Source organism: Petromyzon marinus, unplaced genomic scaffold, assembly GCF_048934315.1.
Source record: "Petromyzon marinus isolate PM22_M1 ecotype Great Lakes invasive population unplaced genomic scaffold, UKy_Petmar_22M1.pri1.0 PM_G_Scaffold_14, whole genome shotgun sequence".
Classification (NCBI taxonomy): Eukaryota; Metazoa; Chordata; class Hyperoartia; order Petromyzontiformes; family Petromyzontidae; genus Petromyzon; species Petromyzon marinus.
The window spans coordinates 200,247-222,041 of record NW_027422695.1 but is presented as its reverse complement, the minus strand read 5'-3'; the positions used below and the strand labels follow the sequence as shown (position 1 = coordinate 222,041).

The 21,795-nt window shown below is 54.2% G+C and overlaps 1 protein-coding gene and 1 long non-coding RNA gene across 4 annotated transcripts in view; both read right to left on the bottom strand.

Annotated features, from left to right (window-relative positions):
* Positions 1 to 214: 214 nt before the first annotated feature.
* Positions 215 to 7,779, bottom strand: LOC142910269 (uncharacterized). Its single transcript, XR_012932810.1, has 3 exons — positions 7,031 to 7,779; positions 3,679 to 3,805; positions 215 to 549 (listed from the first exon to the last, which is right to left on the bottom strand). It is a non-coding gene; the product is annotated as an uncharacterized LOC142910269 (long non-coding RNA).
* Positions 7,780 to 9,641: 1,862 nt separating this feature from the next.
* LOC142910177 (uncharacterized) overlaps positions 9,642 to 21,795 on the bottom strand; it is a 72,765-nt gene continuing 60,611 nt past the window's right edge. For all 3 annotated transcript variants that reach the window (XM_076059852.1, XM_076059854.1, XM_076059853.1), the window contains 5 exons: positions 15,664 to 15,756; positions 14,505 to 14,616; positions 13,313 to 13,479; positions 12,193 to 12,441; positions 9,642 to 10,082 (listed from right to left, as the gene is read on the bottom strand). In XM_076059852.1, the coding sequence (XP_075915967.1) occupies positions 9,913 to 10,082; positions 12,193 to 12,441; positions 13,313 to 13,479; positions 14,505 to 14,616; positions 15,664 to 15,756 (791 nt within the window). In that variant the 3' untranslated portion in view covers positions 9,642 to 9,912. The remainder of the gene's footprint in view (positions 10,083 to 12,192; positions 12,442 to 13,312; positions 13,480 to 14,504; positions 14,617 to 15,663; positions 15,757 to 21,795) is intronic.

Genomic DNA, 21,795 nt, shown 5'->3' with positions numbered 1-21,795 from the left:
GGTAGGGGGTGGGGTGGGGGTAGAGTGGGGGGTGGAGTGGGGGGTAGAGTGGGGGGTAGAGTGGGGGGTAGAGTGGGGGGTGGGGTAGGGGGTGGAGTGGGGGTAGAGTGGGGGGTAGAGTGGGGGTAGAGTGGGGGGTGGAGTGTGGGGTAGAGTGGGGGGTAGAGTGGGGGGTGGAGTGGGGGGTAGAGTGGGGGGTGGGGTAGGGGGTAGAGTGGGGGGTAGAGTGTGGGGTGGAGTGTGGGGTAGAGTGGGGGGTGGAGTGGGGGGTAGAGTGGGGGGTGGGGTGGGGGGTAGAGTGGGGGGTAGAGTGGGGGGTAGAGTGTGGGGTAGAGTGGGGGGTAGAGTGGGGGATAGAGTGGGGGGTGTGGTGGGGCACCACAGTGCCAGCTGTCCCGGCACACCCGGCTGGTCACTGCTGCGCTCGTCACGCCGCTGCCGCTCCACCGGCCGCTCCGGCACCTCGCGGCTCCGCCTCGGCCAGGGGCTGCCCCCGCTGGGGAGTTGTCGCTGCACGGCCCGCCAGCGCTTCCCTCCTCCTGGTGGTTACTACACCAGCAGCAGCAGCGGCACACAGGGGGTTGTTGTTGTGTCCGTCCGTCGTGCATCCACAAATGGGAGGGGTGGGGCTGGGTGGGGAGGGGAGGGGAGGGTGGGGAGGGGCTGGGTGGGGAGGGTGGAGAGGGGAGGGGCTGGGTAGGGCTGGGTGGGGGTGGGAGGGGTGGGCCTGGTTGGTGAGGGGCTGGTGCCCTTATAAAACTCAACCCAACGTTCCCTACCGGCTCCCTCCGGCAGGAATGTGTTCTCACGCCGATGTCGGCGCGGCGGCGGATGGGGTCACGTGACCCCATCCCCCCTACCCCGCCGTGAAGGAGCGGACTTCCTGCGTGCCCTTGCCCGCTACGCAGGAGGTCGTGGGGTTCCATCCCGACCCCAGCACCTGCTGCTGCTGCCTATTTGGGAGTTGGCGTGCGTCTCTCTCAACGTCGATTTCCCCCCCGGGTTCCTCCGGGTTTTTCACCCTCCGCATTTTGTAATCGACGTCGCACGTTCGGAGAGTACTCGGCCTACCGCGAAACATCCACGCGGTGATAATAATGAGCCACTTCCGCTTGGGCTATCGTCATTTGTGATCGCCAGGCAGCTTACGATACGGCTCAGTGAGCCTTACCTGGTAAAATAAAATAAAAACAAAAAGTTGATCGTTGAAATAGATGAAATCAGAATCAGAATAATTATTTATACTGGAGGAATCCGATGAGCTGTTGAATGAATTTTCACAGATGTCCAGTAGGGGCGGATAAAAACGTTACAGTAACAAACAGTAAAACAAATGACCCAATCGCATGCAAATGAAACTAAACCATCCCCATCTCACCAGGCAAAGCCCACTGATGTATTCACTTATTTTTTTTGTCACAAGTGACACTGGCCACGAATGACAGCGCGACAAAGCGGCCCATCGTTTGCACATTCGGGAGCACCAAATTAATCTCCCAAAGTCTCAACGCATGTTTCTTCATGTGGAGGGATAAAACCGGAGGAGCTGGAGGAAGAATTTCACACGACCGCGTCAGGGTCGGGATCTAACACCCGACCTGCATACCAGGCGCAGGAGTTTACATCATCTCGGAGCCGCCCTCCGCAGAGAGAAGGGCGGCAAGTGAGCCGTGGCCAGGGGAGCAGAGGAAGGCCCTAAGTGGGGGCAAGAGTTCATCTTCTTTGGTTCTTTCGGTAAGATCACGTAGAATGAGAATAAAATAATAAAATAACAGAATAAAATTCTCACGACGAAACGTCACGACGAAACGTCGTGAGAATTTTATTGTTATTTTATTATTTTATTATCATTCTACGTGACCTTACCGAAAGAACCAAAGAAGATGAATCCTTGCAGTCACGAAAGCTTTAAATCGAAATTTGGGGGCAAGAGGTCCGGCGGCATGGATGGTTCACGATGGATTTCTTTGGTGGTGGGGCCAGTTGGGTCACCGCGTAAGTAAAATGTCGTGCCGCACACCCTCCTCCACCCGACGCGGCCGATGAAAACGGCCGTCACGTGGCGAACTGCAAGCGTCGCCATATTACGGCTTCGACAGCACCGCCGGGTGCTTCTTGCGGGAGAGCGATCCGCACGCGACGTTTGCCCACACGGGACGGACGTTTTGCTGCCGGCACAGATGGCTTCTTCACATCAGCGTGCGTTGCAGGGACGCCTCTCTAAGCGGGAATGCCGTGTAAACCCCAACCCACAATGCCTTGCGAGGTGCGGCCACTCACCAGTGTGTGCCTGGAGTGAATCTACCACCACAGCGACAGGAGATAAACCCCCTGGCACAGATCAAATAAGACACGCGCGCAGAGCGTGAATATTTCCCTCTCCTGCCCACTTCACACTCTTTCGTTCTTTCGGTAAACTCGCGTGGGAAGAAAGAAAATAAAAATAATTTTGATTTATTTTAAATTTTTGTTACTTATTTTATATCTAACTACGTCACTTTACCCTACACCCCCCCTCCCTCTATCTCTCCCCCCTTGCTCCTCCTCCCCCCCTCTCTTACCTACATGGCCTCTTGTCACGGCAGCCCTTCTGCCCACCTCAGCAACTGTCTCCTTGCTGTGGTTGTTCCCTATCTGGTGACGTACAGCTTCATGTTGCGCCCATAAACGTCGCGGATTAAAATTTTGATTGAAAGCTTTCGTGACTGCAAGGATTCATCTCCTTTGGTTCTTTCGGTAAAGTCACCACGTAGAATGAGAATAAAATAATATAAATAAAATAACACGATAAAATTCTCACGACGTTTCGAAGAAGGCCACTTGTGTTGTGGCCGAAACGTCGTGAGAATTTTATTGTGTTAGCTTATTTTATTATTTTATTCTCATTCTACGTGACTTTACCGAAAGAACCAAAGAAGATGTCGCGGATTTAATTTATTTTATTCCCGCGTGGACTTTACCGACGGAAGCAAAGAGCACGTGGTACCTATTGGTCCCATGTTGTAGTTGCTCACTACCAGCTGTAAATGCTCCGATAGCGACCCTTTGTCTTTGTACTTTTGTCCTCTTGATGTGCTCTGGGGGTACGACTCTGAGTGTAGGGTGTGGGCCAATCAGTTTCAAAGACAATGCAAATGTGATCGGAGCGTGTTTTGTTAACATGTTCAACACAAACACTCTCTCTGTGTCTGTGCGTGTGGTTAATGCAGATTATATTCGGTTTCTATTTTTGGTGTTTGAACATCTTAACGCATTTTATTTTTCGATTTAAAGCTTTCGTGGCTGCAGGGATTAATATTCTTGGTTTTCACACCCGATGATGATGATTGCTTGTGTTGCAGTGTGAGTGTGATGGGGGTGTGAGTGTGAGTGTGATGGGGGCGTGAGTGTGATGGGGGTGTGAGTGTGATGGGGGTGTGAGTGTGATGGGGGTGTGAGTGTGATGGGGGTGTGAGTGTGATGGGGGTGTGAGTGTGATGGGGGTGTGAGTGTGATGGGGGTGTGAGTGTGATGGGGGTGTGAGTGTGATGGGGGTGTGAGTGTGATGGGGGTGTGAGTGTGAGTGTGATGTGGGTGTGAGTGTGATGGGGGTGTGAGTGTGATGGGGGTGTGAGTGTGATGGGGGTGTCAGTGTGATGGGGGTGTCAGTGCGATGGGGTGTGAGTGCGATGGAGTTACCGGAGCTCACACTCTGTGTTGCAGCCCTGGCTGAGTGGCTCGGGCCGCCGTAGGTGATGGCAGCGCTGCTCCGAGGCCACGAGGCGATGGCTCTCCCGCACGCACGCCACCTCCCTGTGCTGCTCCCCTGCACGCGGGGGGGGGGGGGGGGGGGGGCGCCTCGTTACCCCCGTCGCCAGCTCACCGGCGGCGATCCCCAATTTGAAATCGATTCAAAACGCGCCGAAACATTTGACACTGCAAAACCAAACGTGTGCTAGGTGAGGTTTCAGATAACGGCCCTTTTCCCGTCGCTCTCTTACTACGCGCCACGAAGACGGGCCATCGACCGAGGTGGGCCACTGACCACCGTGCAACGTGGCATCACGAAACAATATTCCACGAGGGAGGGTTGCGGCACACACGTGCACGTGGGGGCCTCCGCCCCCCTCTATCCATGTCGATACGCCGACCACGTGACCGATCGCGCCGCGGCCAACAGCGGACGAACGCCGCCCCTCGGCAACGTGGACCCGGGGCGAACCTCGAACCGCGAACTCCCTGCGACGAGGGCGGCAAGACGCTCCCCCCCCCCCGCCGCCCCCCCGCTCGGCCGCGGTGCCACTGCCCGGGGGCTCGTCCGGGCATGCCCCTCGACGGGACTCGCGAAAGGGCGTCGGGAGGGTCGGGCTCGTGTCACGCAAAATGCCGATCTCGTCGGGGACCGCAAACCGCCGCCCGAAACTTCTGGGGCGGCCTCGCGAGCGGCGGCGGCGGCTTTGCGCTGACCGTCAAACGGAGCCAGGATGTGCGTTCGTGCCGGAGGAATCCGATGAGCCGCGAAGCTCTTTTTCACTGGACGTTCGAGAGTTGCGCAGATGCCTAAAAACAAAGGCGGTCACCGCATCGCGCGCTTTCAGGAGCGCTCCTGCGGCCGTCTGGAAAGCTCTTCCTTCTGATATCAGGAAGCCACCGGAGCTATGCACGAGATTGACAAATTCATTTTTTAGTAAAACTGCTTCCCGTGTTTCAGTTTGTTGTCCTTCCGCCGATCGTTCGATGAGCACGGTTGGCTCCAAACGGTGCGAAAGACGTTCAACATTCACAAATAAAGACAAAGATCCCCATATAGCCTTAACAGCCCGTTGAGACAAGTGGTGTTAGTGAGCAGCACCTATGAAGGCTGGAACGTCGGGGGGAGGGTGGCCAGCAACACACCCGGCCGCCTTTGTCTCCCCAGTGGCGATGTTTACACACCGCACCGGGTACTCATTTGAGGCCGAGTCTATCTAGGGGAGGCCCAGGACCGGCTCAGATAAACGTCGCCAGTGTTGGCCGTGAACGGGAATCGAACCAGGGTCGCCGGGTTCGTAGCGGGGCGTGCCAACCGCTGCACCACCGCTCCCCACAACACACACAGTGACACACACACACACACGTACACACACGTACACACACACACACACACGTAAACACACACGTACACACACGTACACACACACGCATATACGCACACACGTACACACACGTACACACACACGTACACACGCACACACACACGTACACTTACACACACACGTACACACACACATACACGTACACACACACGTACACTTACACACACACACGTACACACACACACGTACACATAGTCTTACACACACACATACACACACAAAAAACAAAGATCCCCCATATAGCCTTAACAGACTGTAGGGGCAAGTGCTGTTAGCGAGCACCTATGAAGGTCGGTAACGGTACACGAGGGGGTGGGAGGCCAGCACCACGCCCGACCGCCTTTGTCTCCCCAGTAGCAATGTTTTTTATCAAGCGCACCAGGTACACATTTGAGGCTTAGTCGACCTAGGGGAGGCCCAGGACCGGTTCAGATAATCGTCACTGGTGTTGGCCGTGAGCGGGAATCGAACCCGGGTCGACAGGTTCATAGCGCAGCGCGTTAACCGCTACACTACCGCTCCCCACACGTACACACATACACGTACACACGTACACAACAACAATCGCCATTCGCCACTAAGTGGCGGTGACGTCACCACGACGCTTGTGCCAGGCCATGTGCACCTTGAGGCCACGTGAAGTGTCGAACGCCCGCTGGCAGGAGGTCACAGGGCAGAGCCAAATGCCACGGGTCGACTAAGATGACTGAGATGACTGGCTGATGCACCACCTGTGCCCCCTACTGTGCCAACCTGCTGTGCTTTAGCCACCCAGCGCTCCGCTCGTTGTTGTGAGCGTCGCTCCTCTGCCCTCCGTTGTTGTTGGAGGGCGACTGCCTCCAACTGCCCAGTAGCGTCCTTCACGAGCCTCCTCCACAGAGGCCGATCTTGACACCGCTGGTACCGGTCATCGGCAAGTCCACTCAGCTCCACGTCCTCCTGTACCACATCACTCCATCTCTTCTCTAGCCCGTGCCGCGCCCGTTTAGCCCACTCGATCCGGCTGAACAAAAAGCTGTTTAAGCATGCGGTGGCTGGGCATGCGGGCTACATGACCCAGCCAACGAATCCTTGCCCGCCGGAGGAGCTCACCGATGGGACCTTGCCCAGATCTTTCAAGGATTTGTGAGCTCCTCACACAAACCAGCCTGGTTAAACCCAGGATGGATCGTAGGCAGGCCAGCCTAAATGTTTCAACCGGCGAAGATGTTCCATTAAGGGGGTCCACGTTTCGCAAGCGTAGAGAAGGGAGGGAATGACCGTGGCCGAGAAGACCTGAAGCTTCGTGCGGAGCGACAGACCAGGAAGCTTCCACACAGCGTTACGCAACCGATGAAAATATATTGCCGCTCGACTGATTCGGAGTGAGACCTCTGCTGTTAAACTGGAGCCGGTCATAAGCACAATGCCCAGGTATGGGAAACTCTCCACTCTATCCACAACTGCCCCATCACCGATTGGGAGTTGTGGGGGTGGAGTGTCCGATGGTACAAAATACCCAGGCAGGTGCTTATTTTTGGTGGGGCTGATGGTAAGACCCCACCTCTTAGTACACTCACACGGACACACAAGACACACACACACTAGTACACTCACTCTGTGACACTCTCTCACACTCATTAACACTCTCTCACACTCATTAACACTCTGTGACACTCTCTCACACTCATTAACACTCTGTGAAACACTCTCACACTCATTAACACTCTGTGACACTCTCTCACACTCATTAACACTCTGTGACACACTCTCTCACACTCATTAACACTCTGTCGCACTCTGTCACACTCTCTCACACTCTGTGACTCTCTCACACTCATTAACACTCTGTGACACACTCACACTCATTAACACTCTGTGACACACTCTCTCACACTCATTAACACTCTGTGACACACTCTCTCACACTCGCTGACCTTGGCGGGGATGGAGAGGTGTTCTCGCGCGTGCGAGAAGACACAAAGTGGGCAGCGAGTTGACGCCGAGACCCAGCACACAGAGGAGGCCTCCCCAGAGACCCAGCACACAGAGGAGGCCTCCCCAGAGACCCAGCACACAGAGGAGGCCTCCCCAGAGACCCAGCACACAGAGGAGGCCTCCCCAGAGACCCAGCACACAGAGGAGGCCTCCCCAGAGACCCAGCACACAGAGGAGGCCTCCCCAGAGACCCAGCACACAGAGGAGGCCTCCCCAGCGCATCGCTCACTCCAGCAGCAGCAGTGGTGGTGGTGTAGGTGGTGGTGAAGGTGGTGGAGGTGGTGATGGTGAAGGTGGTGGTGGTGAAGGTGGTGGTGAAGGTGCCGGGCAGGGAGCAGCAGCAGCAGGAGGGGGTGGGGTGCCCCACGCTCGTCTCCTCCTCCTCCTCCACCACCAACAGCCTCGCTTCTCAGCAGCAGCAGCAGGAGGAGCCGTGTCTCAACTTTCTCGATTTGCACCAAGCGCACTAATAATGATGATGCTGGCGTGTAGTTTGTGGACGCGGCTTTGCTGTCTGTGTGTTGTATGTTATATGTATGTTATACGTGTGTTGTATGTATGTTGTATGTATGCTGTATGTATGTTATATGTATGTTGTATGTATATGGAGATGTTGACATCGCACAGTACGTAGCCAAGCGTTTGGTGGAGTCAGCTGGACGACTGGGTGAGTGAGAGGTGAGTGAGAGGGTGACTGATTGGCTGAGAGGTTGAGTGAGGGGGTGGCTGATTGGATGAGTGGGTGAGTGAGAGTGTGGCTGATTGGCTGAGAGGTTGAGTGAGGGGGTGGCTGATTGGATGAGTGGGTGAGTGAGGGGGTGGCTGATTGGCTGAGTGGGTGAGTGGGTAGGTGAGTGGGTGGGTAGGTGAGTGGGTGGGTAGGTAGTGGGTAGGTGAGTGTGTGGGTAGGTGAGTGAGTGGGTAGGTGAGTGAGTGGGCGAATGACTGGATGGTTAGACGAGTGGGTGGGTAGGTGAGTGGGTGGGTAGGTGAGTGAGTGGGTGGGTAGGTGAGTGGGTGGGTAGGTGAGTGGGTGGGCGAATGACTGGATGGGTAGGTGAGTGGGTGGGTAGGTGAGTGGGTGGGTAGGTGAGTGAGTGGGTAGGTGAGTGGGTGGGTAGGTGAGTGGGCGAATGACTGGATGGGTAGATGAGTGGGTGGGTAATTGAGTGAAAGGGTGGGTGAATCGGTCGGCGGGTGAGTGGGAGGGTGGGTGTGGATGTGTACTGTGATGCATCTGCCAGTTGTCTCAGTCAGTCAACCCATGGCATCTGGGTCTGTCCCGTGACCTGTCAGCGAACTTGGCCTAAGCTCCGTGGTGATCTCACAGGCGGTGTTTGAATGGCTTCTCAGGCTGTGGAGGTGGTCGGGGCATTTAAACTGGAGCATGATGTGTTTATTTTGTTCCCCATAGAATGTGGAGATTTTACGTGGTAACAACTTCTTTAAACACCACCGAGGCGTCGTTAAGCGTCTCTTTCAAACCGTGATAGTTTGCGAACGGTAGTTTCCCTTATCTCCATATATATAAAAGGCAAAGTTGTGATTGTGTGTTGTCTGTTCAAAATGTTTAGCGTACTTCCCGACATGCAACAAACTTGAAATTTGCCATGTGGGTACTTTCCAGACTGTACACCGTGCAAACATTATACAAATACACTTTCAGTTTCTTTTTTAGGGGGGGGGGAGCTCAATAATGTATAGATTTTTTGCACGGCAAGTGAGCTGTGACGTCAAATCTGTCACGTGACCCTCGCATGTGGAAGAGTAACGCATTGTAGTGTAGCGGTTAGCGTTGTCTGTGTGTGTGTCTGTGTGTTTGTGTCTGTGTGTCTGTGTGTGTGTGGAAGCGTAACTCATTGTAGTGTAGCGGTTAGCGTTGTCTGTGTGTGTGTCTGTGTGTGTGTCTGTGTGTGTGTCTGTGTGTTTGTGTCTGTGTGTGTGTCTGTGTGTTTGTGTCTGTGTGTCTGTGTGTGTGTGGAAGCGTCACACATTGTAGTGTAGCGGTTAGCGCTACGCCGCGCTACGAACCCGGCGACCCGAGTTCGATTCCCGCTCACGGCCACCACCGGCGACGATTATTTCAACCGGTCCTGGGCCTCCCCTAGGTCGACTCAGCCTCAAACGAGTAACTGTTGTGGTGTGAACATCGCCACTGGGGAGACAAAGGCGGCCGGACGTGGTGAATCCAAGTCCCGGGCGAAGCCGGGTAGTTAAAGCTCGTGCTGTTATATTCATAATCAGATGTTTTTTTATTTCGACTCGAGGAAAATCGGTGAAATCGGAAGCCAACGATAGGCCCCAGTTGTGGGCCCTTCTTAACCTGCTAACAAAATATTATTCTTCGTCAGTGGTGTCCTCACCTAAGCGTCTGAGACGAGACGGACGCACAAGACTCTAGTCTCCCTTTGCTGTACATCACTCACAGAGCACCACAGCGCCCCCCACCCCCCCGATCCACAACAGCGTTCGCCCCGCAAGACTCTGGCACATTCTCCCTGCCTCAGCTGGACCATCAAGAACGGCAACATTTGTGTCAACAACAGCAGCAACAGCTAACTTGGCGCCTTTATCATTACGTCTTCAGCACGGCAGCAGCAGCACGGAACAACTTCAGGGCATGACTCAGTCGCAACTCGCGTTTAAAATCGTCACGCAAGACGGCTCTCCGCGAGACGTCGCGGGCACACGGCGCGTTACTTTTATCCCCGAATAAAACTCGGACAACGTGAATGCGTGGAAACGAGAAACGATGTCGGAACGCAACGGGGCATCGCAAATCGTGAAGATTTTTGCGAGAGCGGGAAAGAAAAGCTTCCTTCTAGACGTCGCCGCCGCGCGCCAACGACGGCACCAGCGTGAGCAGAAGCGCCGTGGGCCAAGCGGCACCGGGACAGCAAGACGCCTTGCTGGTGGCGGACGCCCGCCCCGCTGACGTCGTCACCGCTGACGTCGTCGCCGCTGACGTCGCCGCTGCTGATGTCGTCGCCGCTGCAAAGGGGCAAGCGGAGAAACGAGACGTCAGTCGCCATCGCTACGATGAGAGCGATGTACGAGTACCGGGGGGCCTCTTACAACCCTCCGCCTCCTCCATTTCCACCACCAACAACACCACCAACACCACCAACACCACCAACACCACCACCAACACCACCAACATCACCAACACCAACACCACCACCAACACCACCAACACCAACACCACCATCAACACCACCAACACCACCACCAACACCACCAACATCACCACCAACACCACCAACACCAACACCACCAACACCAACACCACCAACACCACCACCATCACCACCAACACCACCATCACCACCACCACCAACAACACCACCAACACCACCACCAACATCACCACCAACACCACCAACACCACCAACATCACCACCAACACCACCACCAACACCACCAACATCACCACCAACACCACCACCAACACCACCAACACCACCACCAACACCACCAACACCAACACCACCAACACCAACACCACCAACACCACTAACACCACCACCGCCACCACCTCCTAAGGGATGGAAGATTTGCTGGAGGTTGTTGGTAGTTGAGACTGAAACCTCTTCCTCACTTGTTCATTCAGCCACTCACCCACCCACCCAATCACTCATTCAGAGAGACGATCCATCACACTACGGTTAAAACTATTTGGTAAATTAAAACGCCGACTGTCACATCATCAACGTCGGGTGCCCGATTGTAACTCCTCTGCGGTGAGCGGTGGACCACCACCACCACCACCGCCACCTGCGTGTCAACAACGCTCTTTGCCAAAACAGCAAACCCCTGCCCAGAGTTGCGATGCTGAGAATCCTTTTATTGTCAAAGCGTTCTTTTATCTCCGTTTGACCGCAAATTAGTTGACTGCCCTCGATGTGTGCACCTCCGTGAGTCTATGGGAACCTTTAACATTGAAGTCTATGGGAGCCTTTAACAGTGAAGTCTATGGGAGGCTTTAACATTGAAGTCTATGGGAGCCTGTAACTTTGAAGTCTATGGGAGCCTGTAACATTGAAGTCTATGGGAGCCTTTAACAGTGAAGTCTATGGGAGCATGTAACGTTGAAGTATATGGGAGCCTTTAACATTGAAGTCTATGAGAGCCTTTCACAGTGGCGTCTATGGGAGCCTGTAACATTGAAGTCTATGGGTGCCTTTAACATTGAAGCCTATGCGAGCCTTTGACATTGAAGTCTATGGGAGCCTTTAACATTGAAGTCTATGACAGCCTTTCACAGTGACGTCTATGGGAGCCTGTAACATTGAAGTCTATGGGTGCCTTTAACATTGAAGCCTATGCGAGCCTTTGACATTGAAGTCTATGGGAGCCTTTAACATTAAGTCTATGGGAGCCTTTAACATTGAAGTCTATGGGAGCCTTTAACATTGAAGTCTATGGGAGCCTTTAACATTGAAGTCTATGGGAGCCTTTAACAATGAAGTCTATGGGAGCCTTTAACAATGAAGTCTATGGAAGCCTTTAACATTGAAGTCTATGGGAGCCTTTAACATTGAAGTCTATGGGAGCCTTTAACATTGAAGTCTATGGGAGCCTTTAACATTGAAGTCTATGGGAGTCTTTACCATTGAAGTCTATGGGAGCCTTTAACATGGAAGTCTATGGGAGCCTTTAACATTGAAGTCTATGGGAGCCTTTAACATTGAAGTCTATGGGAGCCTTTAACATTGAAGTCTATGGGAGCCTTTAACATTGAAGTCTATGGGAGCCTTTAACATTGAAGTCTATGAAAGCCTTTAACATTGAAGTCTATGGAAGCCTGTAACATTGAAGTCTATGGGAACCTTTAACATTGAAGTCTATGGGAGCCTTTAACATTGAAGTCTATGGGAGCCTTTAACATTGAAGTCTATGGGAGCCTTTAACATTGAATCCAAGCATGAATGGGGCAAGCACTTGGGAACCCGAGCAGCCAATGGAGATTCACGGGGTGGCCGAAACCCAGTTTTTTTTTTTAAACCCAGGACTTTCCGCGCCGCCGACCTCATTGGGCTGACCACGGCCATTTGCATCGTCAGGGTGGTCAGACGATCCAAGCCGCCGCCCTCCCGCGTACCTGGCGAGGTAGCTAACAGCTCGTCGTCGTCATCCTCGCCCTCGTCAGCACCGCCGTCACGGCCGCTACCGGCGTTGGGGGCCGATGGCGAGGACGTAGAGGCCTCCTTGCCATCGTCCTGGCCCTCCTCCTCGTCCTCCTCCTCGTCCTCCTCCTTGTCCTCCTCCTTGTCCTCCTCCTCGTCCTCGTCCTCGTCCCCCTCCTCGTCCTCGTCCTCCTCCTCGTCCTCCTCCTCATCGTCCGACGCCACTGTGGGGGTGGTTGTGGGGGTGATGGTGGTGGTAGTTAATGGTGGTGGTGGTGGTGGCGGCGGCGGGTGTAGCGGTCTACGCCGCACTACGAACCCGGCCGTACCGAGTTCGATTCCCGCTCACGGCCACCAACACGCGGTGACGATTATCTGAACCGGTCTTGGGCCTCCCCTAGGTCGACTCGGCCTCAAACGAACACCCGGTGCGGTGTGTGGCGAACATCGCCAGCACCGGGGAGACAAAGGAGGTCGGGCGTGGCGCTGGCCACCCACCCCCTCGTGCGCCGTGCCGGCCTTCACAGGTGCTACTTGCTAACAGCGCTTGCCCCTGCGGCCTGTTGAGGCTACACCAAACGTGGGCAAAGTACGGCCCCCGGGCCTTCTACGGCCCGTTGGGCTTTTTAATCTGGCCCGCCGAACTTGTCAAAATATTATTATTCAATTAAATTTTACCTTTCTCCTGTAATGCCCCCATTTCCCCATTAGAGGCGCTGTTTTCACGATGTTTGATCAGTCACGTTACGACATGTTTTGTATTGTTCATGTTCGTGCAATTTGTTAAATTGCCTTGCAAATAAATGCTTTGCTACCTGTTAAAGGCCAAATCCTTTCACGTAATGATTTTTAACACGTCATTTATATTAGTTCACACAAACACTCCATCCGTCTGTTCCTGGCCCGGCCCCTCTGTCAAATTTTAGAATCCACTGTGGCCCGCGAGTCAAAAAATTTGCCCACCCCTGAGCTACACGGTGGGGGATCTTCGTCTTCGATGGCGGCTGTTGCGGTGCGGCGGCGGTTAACGGCTCAGCGCCGGATCGGAGAGGGATTCCGGCCGGCGGGTTTGTTGCCGGCGGCGACTTTGCTCACCTTCGACGGAGAGGTGCGCCCGCAGCTGGCCGGTGTTCAGGTTGTTGGTGGCGAAGCAGGTGTAAGTGTCCGTGTCCTCGCGCCGCAAGTCCACGATGTGAAGGGTGCCGTTCTCGAAGATCTGGAAGCGCTCGCCCTCAACATTCAAGCTCCGGTAGTTCCTGAACCTGGCGGTGCGCGGGAAGGCGTGGGGGGGGGGCAGGCGGGGGGCGTGAACCGTTGAGGTTTGACGGCGATGCCGTCGGGGGTTTTGAGATCCGGGGTCGGCGGCTTCGGGAGACGCGGAGGCGAACGTCCCGCGGGACGTTGGAGCGGCGAGGTTCACGCGGCCCTCCGCCGCGTTGAGTGCCCCTCTCGCTCTCTCGCTCTGAGCCACGTCCGTGTGGTGGCCATCGACAGTCGCCCAACCCCGCCCCCGTGCGCGCGAAATTATAAATGTTAGCCTATGGGAGCCTTTAACATTGAAGTCTATGGGAATCTTTAACATTGAAGTCTATGGGAGCCTTTAACATTGAAGTCTATGGGAGCCTTTAACATTGAAGTCTATGGGAGCCTTTAACATTGAAGTCTATGGGAGCCTTTAACATTGAAGTCTATGAGAGCCTTTAACATTGAAGTCTACGGGAGCCTTCAACATTGAAGTCTATGGGAGCCTTTAACATTGAAGTCTATGGGAGCCTTTAATATTGAAGTCTATGGGAGCCTTTAACATTGAAGTCTATGGGAGTGTTCTATGTTGAACTTCTTTCGCTCCGTACGTGGCCAGCCATGCAAACCCGCTGGCGGCATTCACAAAACAGACTCAGCTCCCGTGCCTCTGATTAGCACGGTTGGCCACGTAGGGTGCGAAAGAAGTTCAGGGCACGTACACATACAGAGAGACCCACGGACACCCAGCTCCACGGAGGCACAGATTAGCACGGTTGGCCACGTAGGGTGCGAAAGAAGTTCAGGGCACGTACAGCCCTCGCGACAGGGAGCGTCGAGGCGCGGTGACGGCGTGCCGAACGAACGAGGAGCCTCTTCGTCGTCAGGGCCGTCGTTTGCGACATGGCCCGGGTAGCTTCTGAAAAACAGCTGCACGGCTCGGTGGGCATCAGGCGGTGAAATAAACAAAAAGAGTTTCCAGCGAGCGGAGAGCGAGAGGAGAGGCGGAGAGGGACGGACGCTCAGGTGCGGCGTTCGGTCTCACCACAGGATGGTGGCGGGCGGCCACGCCAACACCGAGCACTCCATGTACACCGCCTCTCCCTCTCTCGCCCTGTACATCCTGTCTGGCTCCGACAGCATCTGCGGGGCGCTGGCTGTGTGAGGCGGTGGTGGGGGGGCAGAGACAGCGCGCGGGCAGAGGTCGCTCCCGAGGGGGGGGGGGGGGGTGGGGTCGCTCCGGGCCGTCGGGAGGCTGCCGTGTCCCCCCTACGAGTCGTGGAGGGGGGGGGGTCGTAGAAGGCGATTCGCACAAAGTGGGTTTTTAAAAAATATATAAAAAAATCGATTTTCAGAACCCTCTCTCTCTCTCCCTCTCGCCTGCGAGGTTCTGCGGCTCGGAGTGGTGGTTTCTCGCGTTGGCCTCTCGTCACCGTGGCGGTCGCGTGGATTTCTTTCTCCGGGTCCTTCCGGGCGTCTCTCCCCGTGCGCCGCGCTCAGAATCGACGTCGCGCGTTTCAAAGCGTTTGGGCCGCAAAACGAAAAATGTCCACTCGCGCTGACGACGGCGACGGCCCGGTCGCCGGTGAAAAAGCGCCACGTAGCTCGGTGGGGCCCTTACCTGCCGGTCAAACACAAAAACAAAGTTTTTCGCAGTTTTAGTTTTCCTAACGAGGGGACGCCAGCCCGGCCCCCGGGGGTCTTCGTGGGGGGGTCACGCCGGGGTCGCGGGTCGTGAGCGACGACTCCGTTGTTGTCCACCCGGCGGTGGGAGTGAGCTCACCGCGGTGCTTCCCGTCTAGGCGGGTGGCACGCGGTGGGGGTGAAGTGTGGGGCACTTCAAGAGGTTTGGCTGGCGTGGTGGAGGAGTGGGGTCCAACGTGCACCTGCCTAGAGGGGAGCTACCTACAGCCCTCTGTGCAGTGAAGGACCTCCTCCTTATCCTCCTCCCCCTCCTCCTCCTCATCCTCCTCCTCCTCATCCTCCTCCCCCTCCTCCTCATCCTCCTCCTCATCCTCCTCTACCTCCTCCCCCTCATCCTCCTCATCCTCCTCCCCCTCCTGCTCCCCCTCCTCATCCTCCTCCCTCCTATTCCTCCTTCCGCCAACAGGGGCACGAGCAAGTACTTGCAGTGCTGCACCTTAACAAACCGCGTACTCAACTGGGCCCTGTACGTGTGTGTGTGTGATGTCGCAACCGTGCACCTTTCCGTCGTGTGTCCGGAGGTTGCTGCTTTGCTGCATTCGCCAGATTTGAGCTTCTTTGGTACCGTACGTGGCCAGAGATGATAACCGCAGCTGCGGGCGAAAATACAGCAGAGTGTTAGTAGGGTCTCTGTGTGAGTAGTGTGTGGGTCTCTCTGTGTGAGTAGTGTGTGGGTCTCTCTGTGTGAGTAGTGTGTGGGTCTCTCTGTGTGAGTAGTCTGTGGGTCTCTGTGTGAGTGTGGGTCTCTGTGTGAGTAGTCTGTGGGTCTCTGTGTGAGTAGTGTGTGGGTCTCTGTGTGAGTAGTGTGTGGGTCTCTCTGTGAGTAGTGTCTGGGTCTCTGTGTGAGTAGTGTGTGGGTCTCTGTGTGAGTAGTGTGTGGGTCTCTGTGTGAGTAGTCTGTGGGTCTCTGTGTGAGTAGTGTGTGGGTCTCTGTGTGAGTAGTGTGTGGGTCTCTCTGTGAGTAGGGTCTGGGTCTCCGTGTGAGTAGTGTGTGGGTCTCTGTGTGAGTAGTGTGTGGGTCTCTGTGTGAGTAGTGTGTGGGTCTCTGTGTGAGTAGTGCGTGGGTCTCTGTGTGAGTAGTCTGTGGGTCTCTGTGTGAGTAGTGTGTGGGTCTCTGTGTGAGTAGTGTGTGGGTCTCTCTGTGTGAGTAGTGTGTGGGTCTCTCTGTTAGTAGTGTGTGGGTCTCTGTGTGAGTAGTGTGTGGGTCTCTGTGTGAGTAGTGCGTGGGTCTCTGTGTGAGTAGTCTGTGGGTCTCTGTGTGAGTAGTGTGTGGGTCTCTGTGTGAGTAGTGTGAGGGACTCTCTGTGTGAGTAGTGTGTGGGTCTCTGAGTGAGTAGTCTGTGCTTCACTATGTGAGTAGTGTGTGGGTCTCTGTGTGAGTAGTTTGTGGGTCTCTGTGTGAGTAGTGTGTGGGTCTCTCTGTGAATAGTGACTGGGTCTCTGTGTGAGTAGTGTGTGGGTCTCTCTGTGAGTAGTGTGTGGGTCTCTGAGTGAGTAGTCTGTGCTTCTATATGTGAGTAGTGTGTGGGTCTCTGTGTGAGTAGTGTGTGGGTTTCTCTGTTAGTAGTGCGTGGGACTCTGTGTGAGTAGTCTGTGGGTCTCTGTGTGAGTGTGGGTCTCTGTGTGAGTAATCTGTGGGTCTCTCTGTTAGTAGTGCGTGGGTCTCTGCGTGAGTAGTGTGTGGGTCTCTCTGTTAGTAGTGCGTGGCTCTCTGTGTGAGTAGTGTGTGGGTCTCTCTGTTAGTAATGCGTGGGTCTCTGTGTGAGTAGTCTGTGGGTCTCTCTGTTAGTAGTGTGTGGGTCTCTGTGTGAGTAGTGTGTGGGTCTCTGTGTGAGTAGTCTGTGGGTCTCTATGTGAGTAGTGTGTGGGTCTCTGAGTGAGTAGTGTGTGGGTCTCTCTGTTAGTAGTGCGTGGCTCTCTGTGTGAGTAGTGTGTGGGTCTCTGTGTGAGTAGTGTGTGGGTCTCTCTGTGAGTAGTGTCTGGGTCTCTGTGTGAGTAGTGTGTGGGTCTCTGTGTGAGTAGTGTGTGGGTCTCTGTGTGAGTAGTCTGTGGGTCTCTGTGTGAGTAGTGTGTGGGTCTCTGTGTGAGTAGTGTGTGGGTCTCTCTGTGAGTAGGGTCTGGGTCTCCGTGTGAGTAGTGTGTGGGTCTCTGTGTGAGTAGTGTGTGGGTCTCTGTGTGAGTAGTGTGTGGGTCTCTGTGTGAGTAGTGCGTGGGTCTCTGTGTGAGTAGTCTGTGGGTCTCTGTGTGAGTAGTGTGTGGGTCTCTGTGTGAGTAGTGTGTGGGTCTCTCTGTGTGAGTAGTGTGTGGGTCTCTCTGTTAGTAGTGTGTGGGTCTCTGTGTGAGTAGTGTGTGGGTCTCTGTGTGAGTAGTGCGTGGGTCTCTGTGTGAGTAGTCTGTGGGTCTCTGTGTGAGTAGTGTGTGGGTCTCTGTGTGAGTAGTGTGTGGGACTCTCTGTGTGAGTAGTGTGTGGGTCTCTGAGTGAGTAGTCTGTGCTTCACTATGTGAGTAGTGTGTGGGTCTCTGTGTGAGTAGTTTGTGGGTCTCTGTGTGAGTAGTGTGTGGGTCTCTCTGTGAATAGTGACTGGGTCTCTGTGTGAGTAGTGTGTGGGTCTCTCTGTGAGTAGTGTGTGGGTCTCTGAGTGAGTAGTCTGTGCTTCTATATGTGAGTAGTGTGTGGGTCTCTGTGTGAGTAGTGTGTGGGTTTCTCTGTTAGAAGTGCGTGGGACTCTGTGTGAGTAGTCTGTGGGTCTCTGTGTGAGTGTGGGTCTCTGTGTGAGTAATCTGTGGGTCTCTCTGTTAGTAGTGCGTGGGTCTCTGTGTGAGTAGTGTGTGGGTCTCTCTGTTAGTAGTGCGTGGCTCTCTGTGTGAGTAGTGTGTGGGTCTCTCTGTTAGTAATGCGTGGGTCTCTGTGTGAGTAGTCTGTGGGTCTCTCTGTTAGTAGTGTGTGGGTCTCTGTGTGAGTAGTGTGTGGGTCTCTGTGTGAGTAGTCTGTGGGTCTCTATGTGAGTAGTGTGTGGGTCTCTGAGTGAGTAGTGTGTGGGTCTCTCTGTTAGTAGTGCGTGGCTCTCTGTGTGAGTAGTGTGTGGGTCTCTCTGTTAGTAGTGCGTGGGTCTCTGTGTGAGTAGTGTGTGTGTCTCTGTGTGAGTAGTGTGTGGGTCTCTCTGTGAGTAGTGTGTGGGTCTCTGTGTGAGTAGTGTGTGGGTCTCTGTGTGAGTAGTGTGAGGGTCTCTGTGTGAGTAGTGTGTGGGTCTCTGTGTGAGTAGTGTGAGGGTCTCTGTGTGAGTAGTGCGTGGGTCTCTGAGTGAGTAGTGTGTGGGTCTCTCTGTGAGTAGTCTGTGGGTCTCTCTGTGAGTAGTCTGTGGGTCTACTGTGTGAGTAGTGTGTGGGTCTCTGTGTGAGTAGTGTGTGGGCCTCTGTGTGAGTAGTCTGTGGGTCTCTGTGTGAGTAGTCTGTGGGTCTCTGTGTGAGTAATCTGTGGGTCTCTATGTGAGTAGTGTGTGGGTCTCTCTGTGAGTAGTGTGTGGGTCTCTGTGTGAGTAGTGCGTGGGTCTCTGTGTGAGTAGTCTGTGGGTCTCTGTGTGAGTAGTGTGTGGGTCTCTGTGTGAGTAGTGTGTGGGACTCTCTGTGTGAGTAGTGTGTGGGTCTCTGAGTGAGTAGTCTGTGCTTCACTATGTGAGTAGTGTGTGGGTCTCTGTGTGAGTAGTTTGTGGGTCTCTGTGTGAGTAGTGTGTGGGTCTCTCTGTGAATAGTGACTGGGTCTCTGTGTGAGTAGTGTGTGGGTCTCTCTGTGAGTAGTGTGTGGGTCTCTGAGTGAGTAGTCTGTGCTTCTATATGTGAGTAGTGTGTGGGTCTCTGTGTGAGTAGTGTGTGGGTTTCTCTGTTAGTAGTGCGTGGGACTCTGTGTGAGTAGTCTGTGGGTCTCTGTGTGAGTGTGGGTCTCTGTGTGAGTAATCTGTGGGTCTCTCTGTTAGTAGTGCGTGGGTCTCTGTGTGAGTAGTGTGTGGGTCTCTCTGTTAGTAGTGCGTGGCTCTCTGTGTGAGTAGTGTGTGGGTCTCTCTGTTAGTAATGCGTGGGTCTCTGTGTGAGTAGTCTGTGGGTCTCTCTGTTAGTAGTGTGTGGGTCTCTGTGTGAGTAGTGTGTGGGTCTCTGTGTGAGTAGTCTGTGGGTCTCTATGTGAGTAGTGTGTGGGTCTCTGAGTGAGTAGTGTGTGGGTCTCTCTGTTAGTAGTGCGTGGCTCTCTGTGTGAGTAGTGTGTGGGTCTCTCTGTTAGTAGTGCGTGGGTCTCTGTGTGAGTAGTGTGTGTGTCTCTGTGTGAGTAGTGTGTGGGTCTCTCTGTGAGTAGTGTGTGGGTCTCTGTGTGAGTAGTGTGTGGGTCTCTGTGTGAGTAGTGTGAGGGTCTCTGTGTGAGTAGTGTGTGGGTCTCTGTGTGAGTAGTGTGAGGGTCTCTGTGTGAGTAGTGCGTGGGTCTCTGAGTGAGTAGTGTGTGGGTCTCTCTGTGAGTAGTCTGTGGGTCTCTCTGTGAGTAGTCTGTGGGTCTACTGTGTGAGTAGTGTGTGGGTCTCTGTGTGAGTAGTGTGTGGGCCTCTGTGTGAGTAGTCTGTGGGTCTCTGTGTGAGTAGTCTGTGGGTCTCTGTGTGAGTAATCTGTGGGTCTCTATGTGAGTAGTGTGTGGGTCTCTCTGTGAGTAGTGTGTGGGTCTCTGTGTGAGTAGTGTGTGGGTCTCTGTGTGAGTAGTGTGTGGGTCTCTATGTGAGTAGTGTGTGTGTCTCTGTGTGAGTAGTGTGTGGGTCTCTATGTGAGTAGTGTGTGGGTCTCTGTGTGAGTAGTGTGTGGGTCTCTCTGTGAGTAGTGTGTGGGTCTCTGAGTGAGTAGTCTGTGCTTCTCTATGTGAGTAGTGTGCGGGTCTCTGTGTGAGTAGTGTGTGGGTCTCTGTGTGAGTAGTGTGTGGGTCTCTCTGTTAGTAGTGCGTGGGACTCTGTGTGAGTAGTCTGTGGGTCTCTGTGTGAGTGTGGGTCTCTGTGTGAGTAATCTGTGGGTCTCTCTGTTAGTAGTGCGTGGGTCTCTGTGTGAGTAGTGTGTGGGTCTCTCTATTAGTAGTGCGTGGGTCTCTGTGTGAGTAGTCTGTGGGTCTCTCTGTTAGTAGTGCGTGGGTCTCTGTGTGAGTAGTGTGTGGGTCTCTGTGTGAGTAGTGTGTGGGTCTCTGTGTGAGTAGTGTGAGGGTCTCTGTGTGAGTAGTGCGTGGGTCTCTGTGTGAGTAGTGTGTGGGTCTCTCTGTGAGTAGTGTGATGGTCTCTGTGTGAGTAGTCTGTGGGTCTCTGTGTGAGTAGTCCGTGGGTCTACTGTGTGAGTAGTCTGTGGGTGTCTGTGTGAGTAGTGTGTGGGCCTCTGTGTGCGTAGTCTGTGGGTCTCTGTGTGAGTAGTCTGTGGGTCTCTGTGTGAGTAATCTGTGGGTCTCTATGTGAGTAGTGTGTGGGTCTCTCTGTGAGTAGTGTGTGGGTCTCTGTGTGAGTAGTGTGTGGGTCTCTGTGTGAGTAGTGTGTGGGTCTCTATGTGAGTAGTGTGTGTGTCTCTGTGTGAGTAGTGTGTGGGTCTCTATGTGAGTAGTGTGTGGGTCTCTGTGTGAGTAGTGTGTGGGTCTCTCTGTGAGTAGTGTGTGGGTCTCTGAGTGAGTAGTCTGTGCTTCTCTATGTGAGTAGTGTGCGGGTCTCTGTGTGAGTAGTGTGTGGGTCTCTGTGTGAGTAGTGTGTGGGTCTCTCTGTTAGTAGTGTGTGGGTCTTTGCGTGAGTAGTGTGTGGGTCTCTCTGTTAGTAGTGCGTGGGACTCTGTGTGAGTAGTCTGTGGGTCTCTGTGTGAGTGTGGGTCTCTGTGTGAGTAATCTGTGGGTCTCTCTGTTAGTAGTGCGTGGGTCTCTGTGTGAGTAGTGTGTGGGTCTCTCTATTAGTAGTGCGTGGGTCTCTGTGTGAGTAGTCTGTGGGTCTCTCTGTTAGTAGTGCGTGGGTCTCTGTGTGAGTAGTGTGTGGGTCTCTGTGTGAGTAGTGCGTGGGTCTCTGTGTGAGTAGTCTGTGGGTCTCTGTGTGAGTAGTGTGTGGGTCTCTGTGTGAGTAGTGTGTGGGTCTCTCTGTGTGAGTAGTGTGTGGGTCTCTCTGTTAGTAGTGTGTGGGTCTCTGTGTGAGTAGTGTGTGGGTCTCTGTGTGAGTAGTGCGTGGGTCTCTGTGTGAGTAGTCTGTGGGTCTCTGTGTGAGTAGTGTGTGGGTCTCTGTGTGAGTAGTGTGTGGGTCTCTCTGTGTGAGTAGTGTGTGGGTCTCTGAGTGAGCAGTCTGTGCTTCTCTATGTGAGTAGTGTGTGGGTCTCTGTGTGAGTAGTTTGTGGGTCTCTGTGTGAGTAGTGTGTGGGTCTCTCTGTGAATAGTGACTGGGTCTCTGTGTGAGTAGTGTGTGGGTCTCTCTGTGAGTAGTGTGTGGGTCTCTGAGTGAGTAGTCTGTGCTTCTATATGTGAGTAGTGTGTGGGTCTCTGTGTGAGTAGTGTGTGGGTTTCTCTGTTAGTAGTGCGTGGGACTCTGTGTGAGTAGTCTGTGGGTCTCTGTGTGAGTGTGGGTCTCTGTGTGAGTAATCTGTGGGTCTCTCTGTTAGTA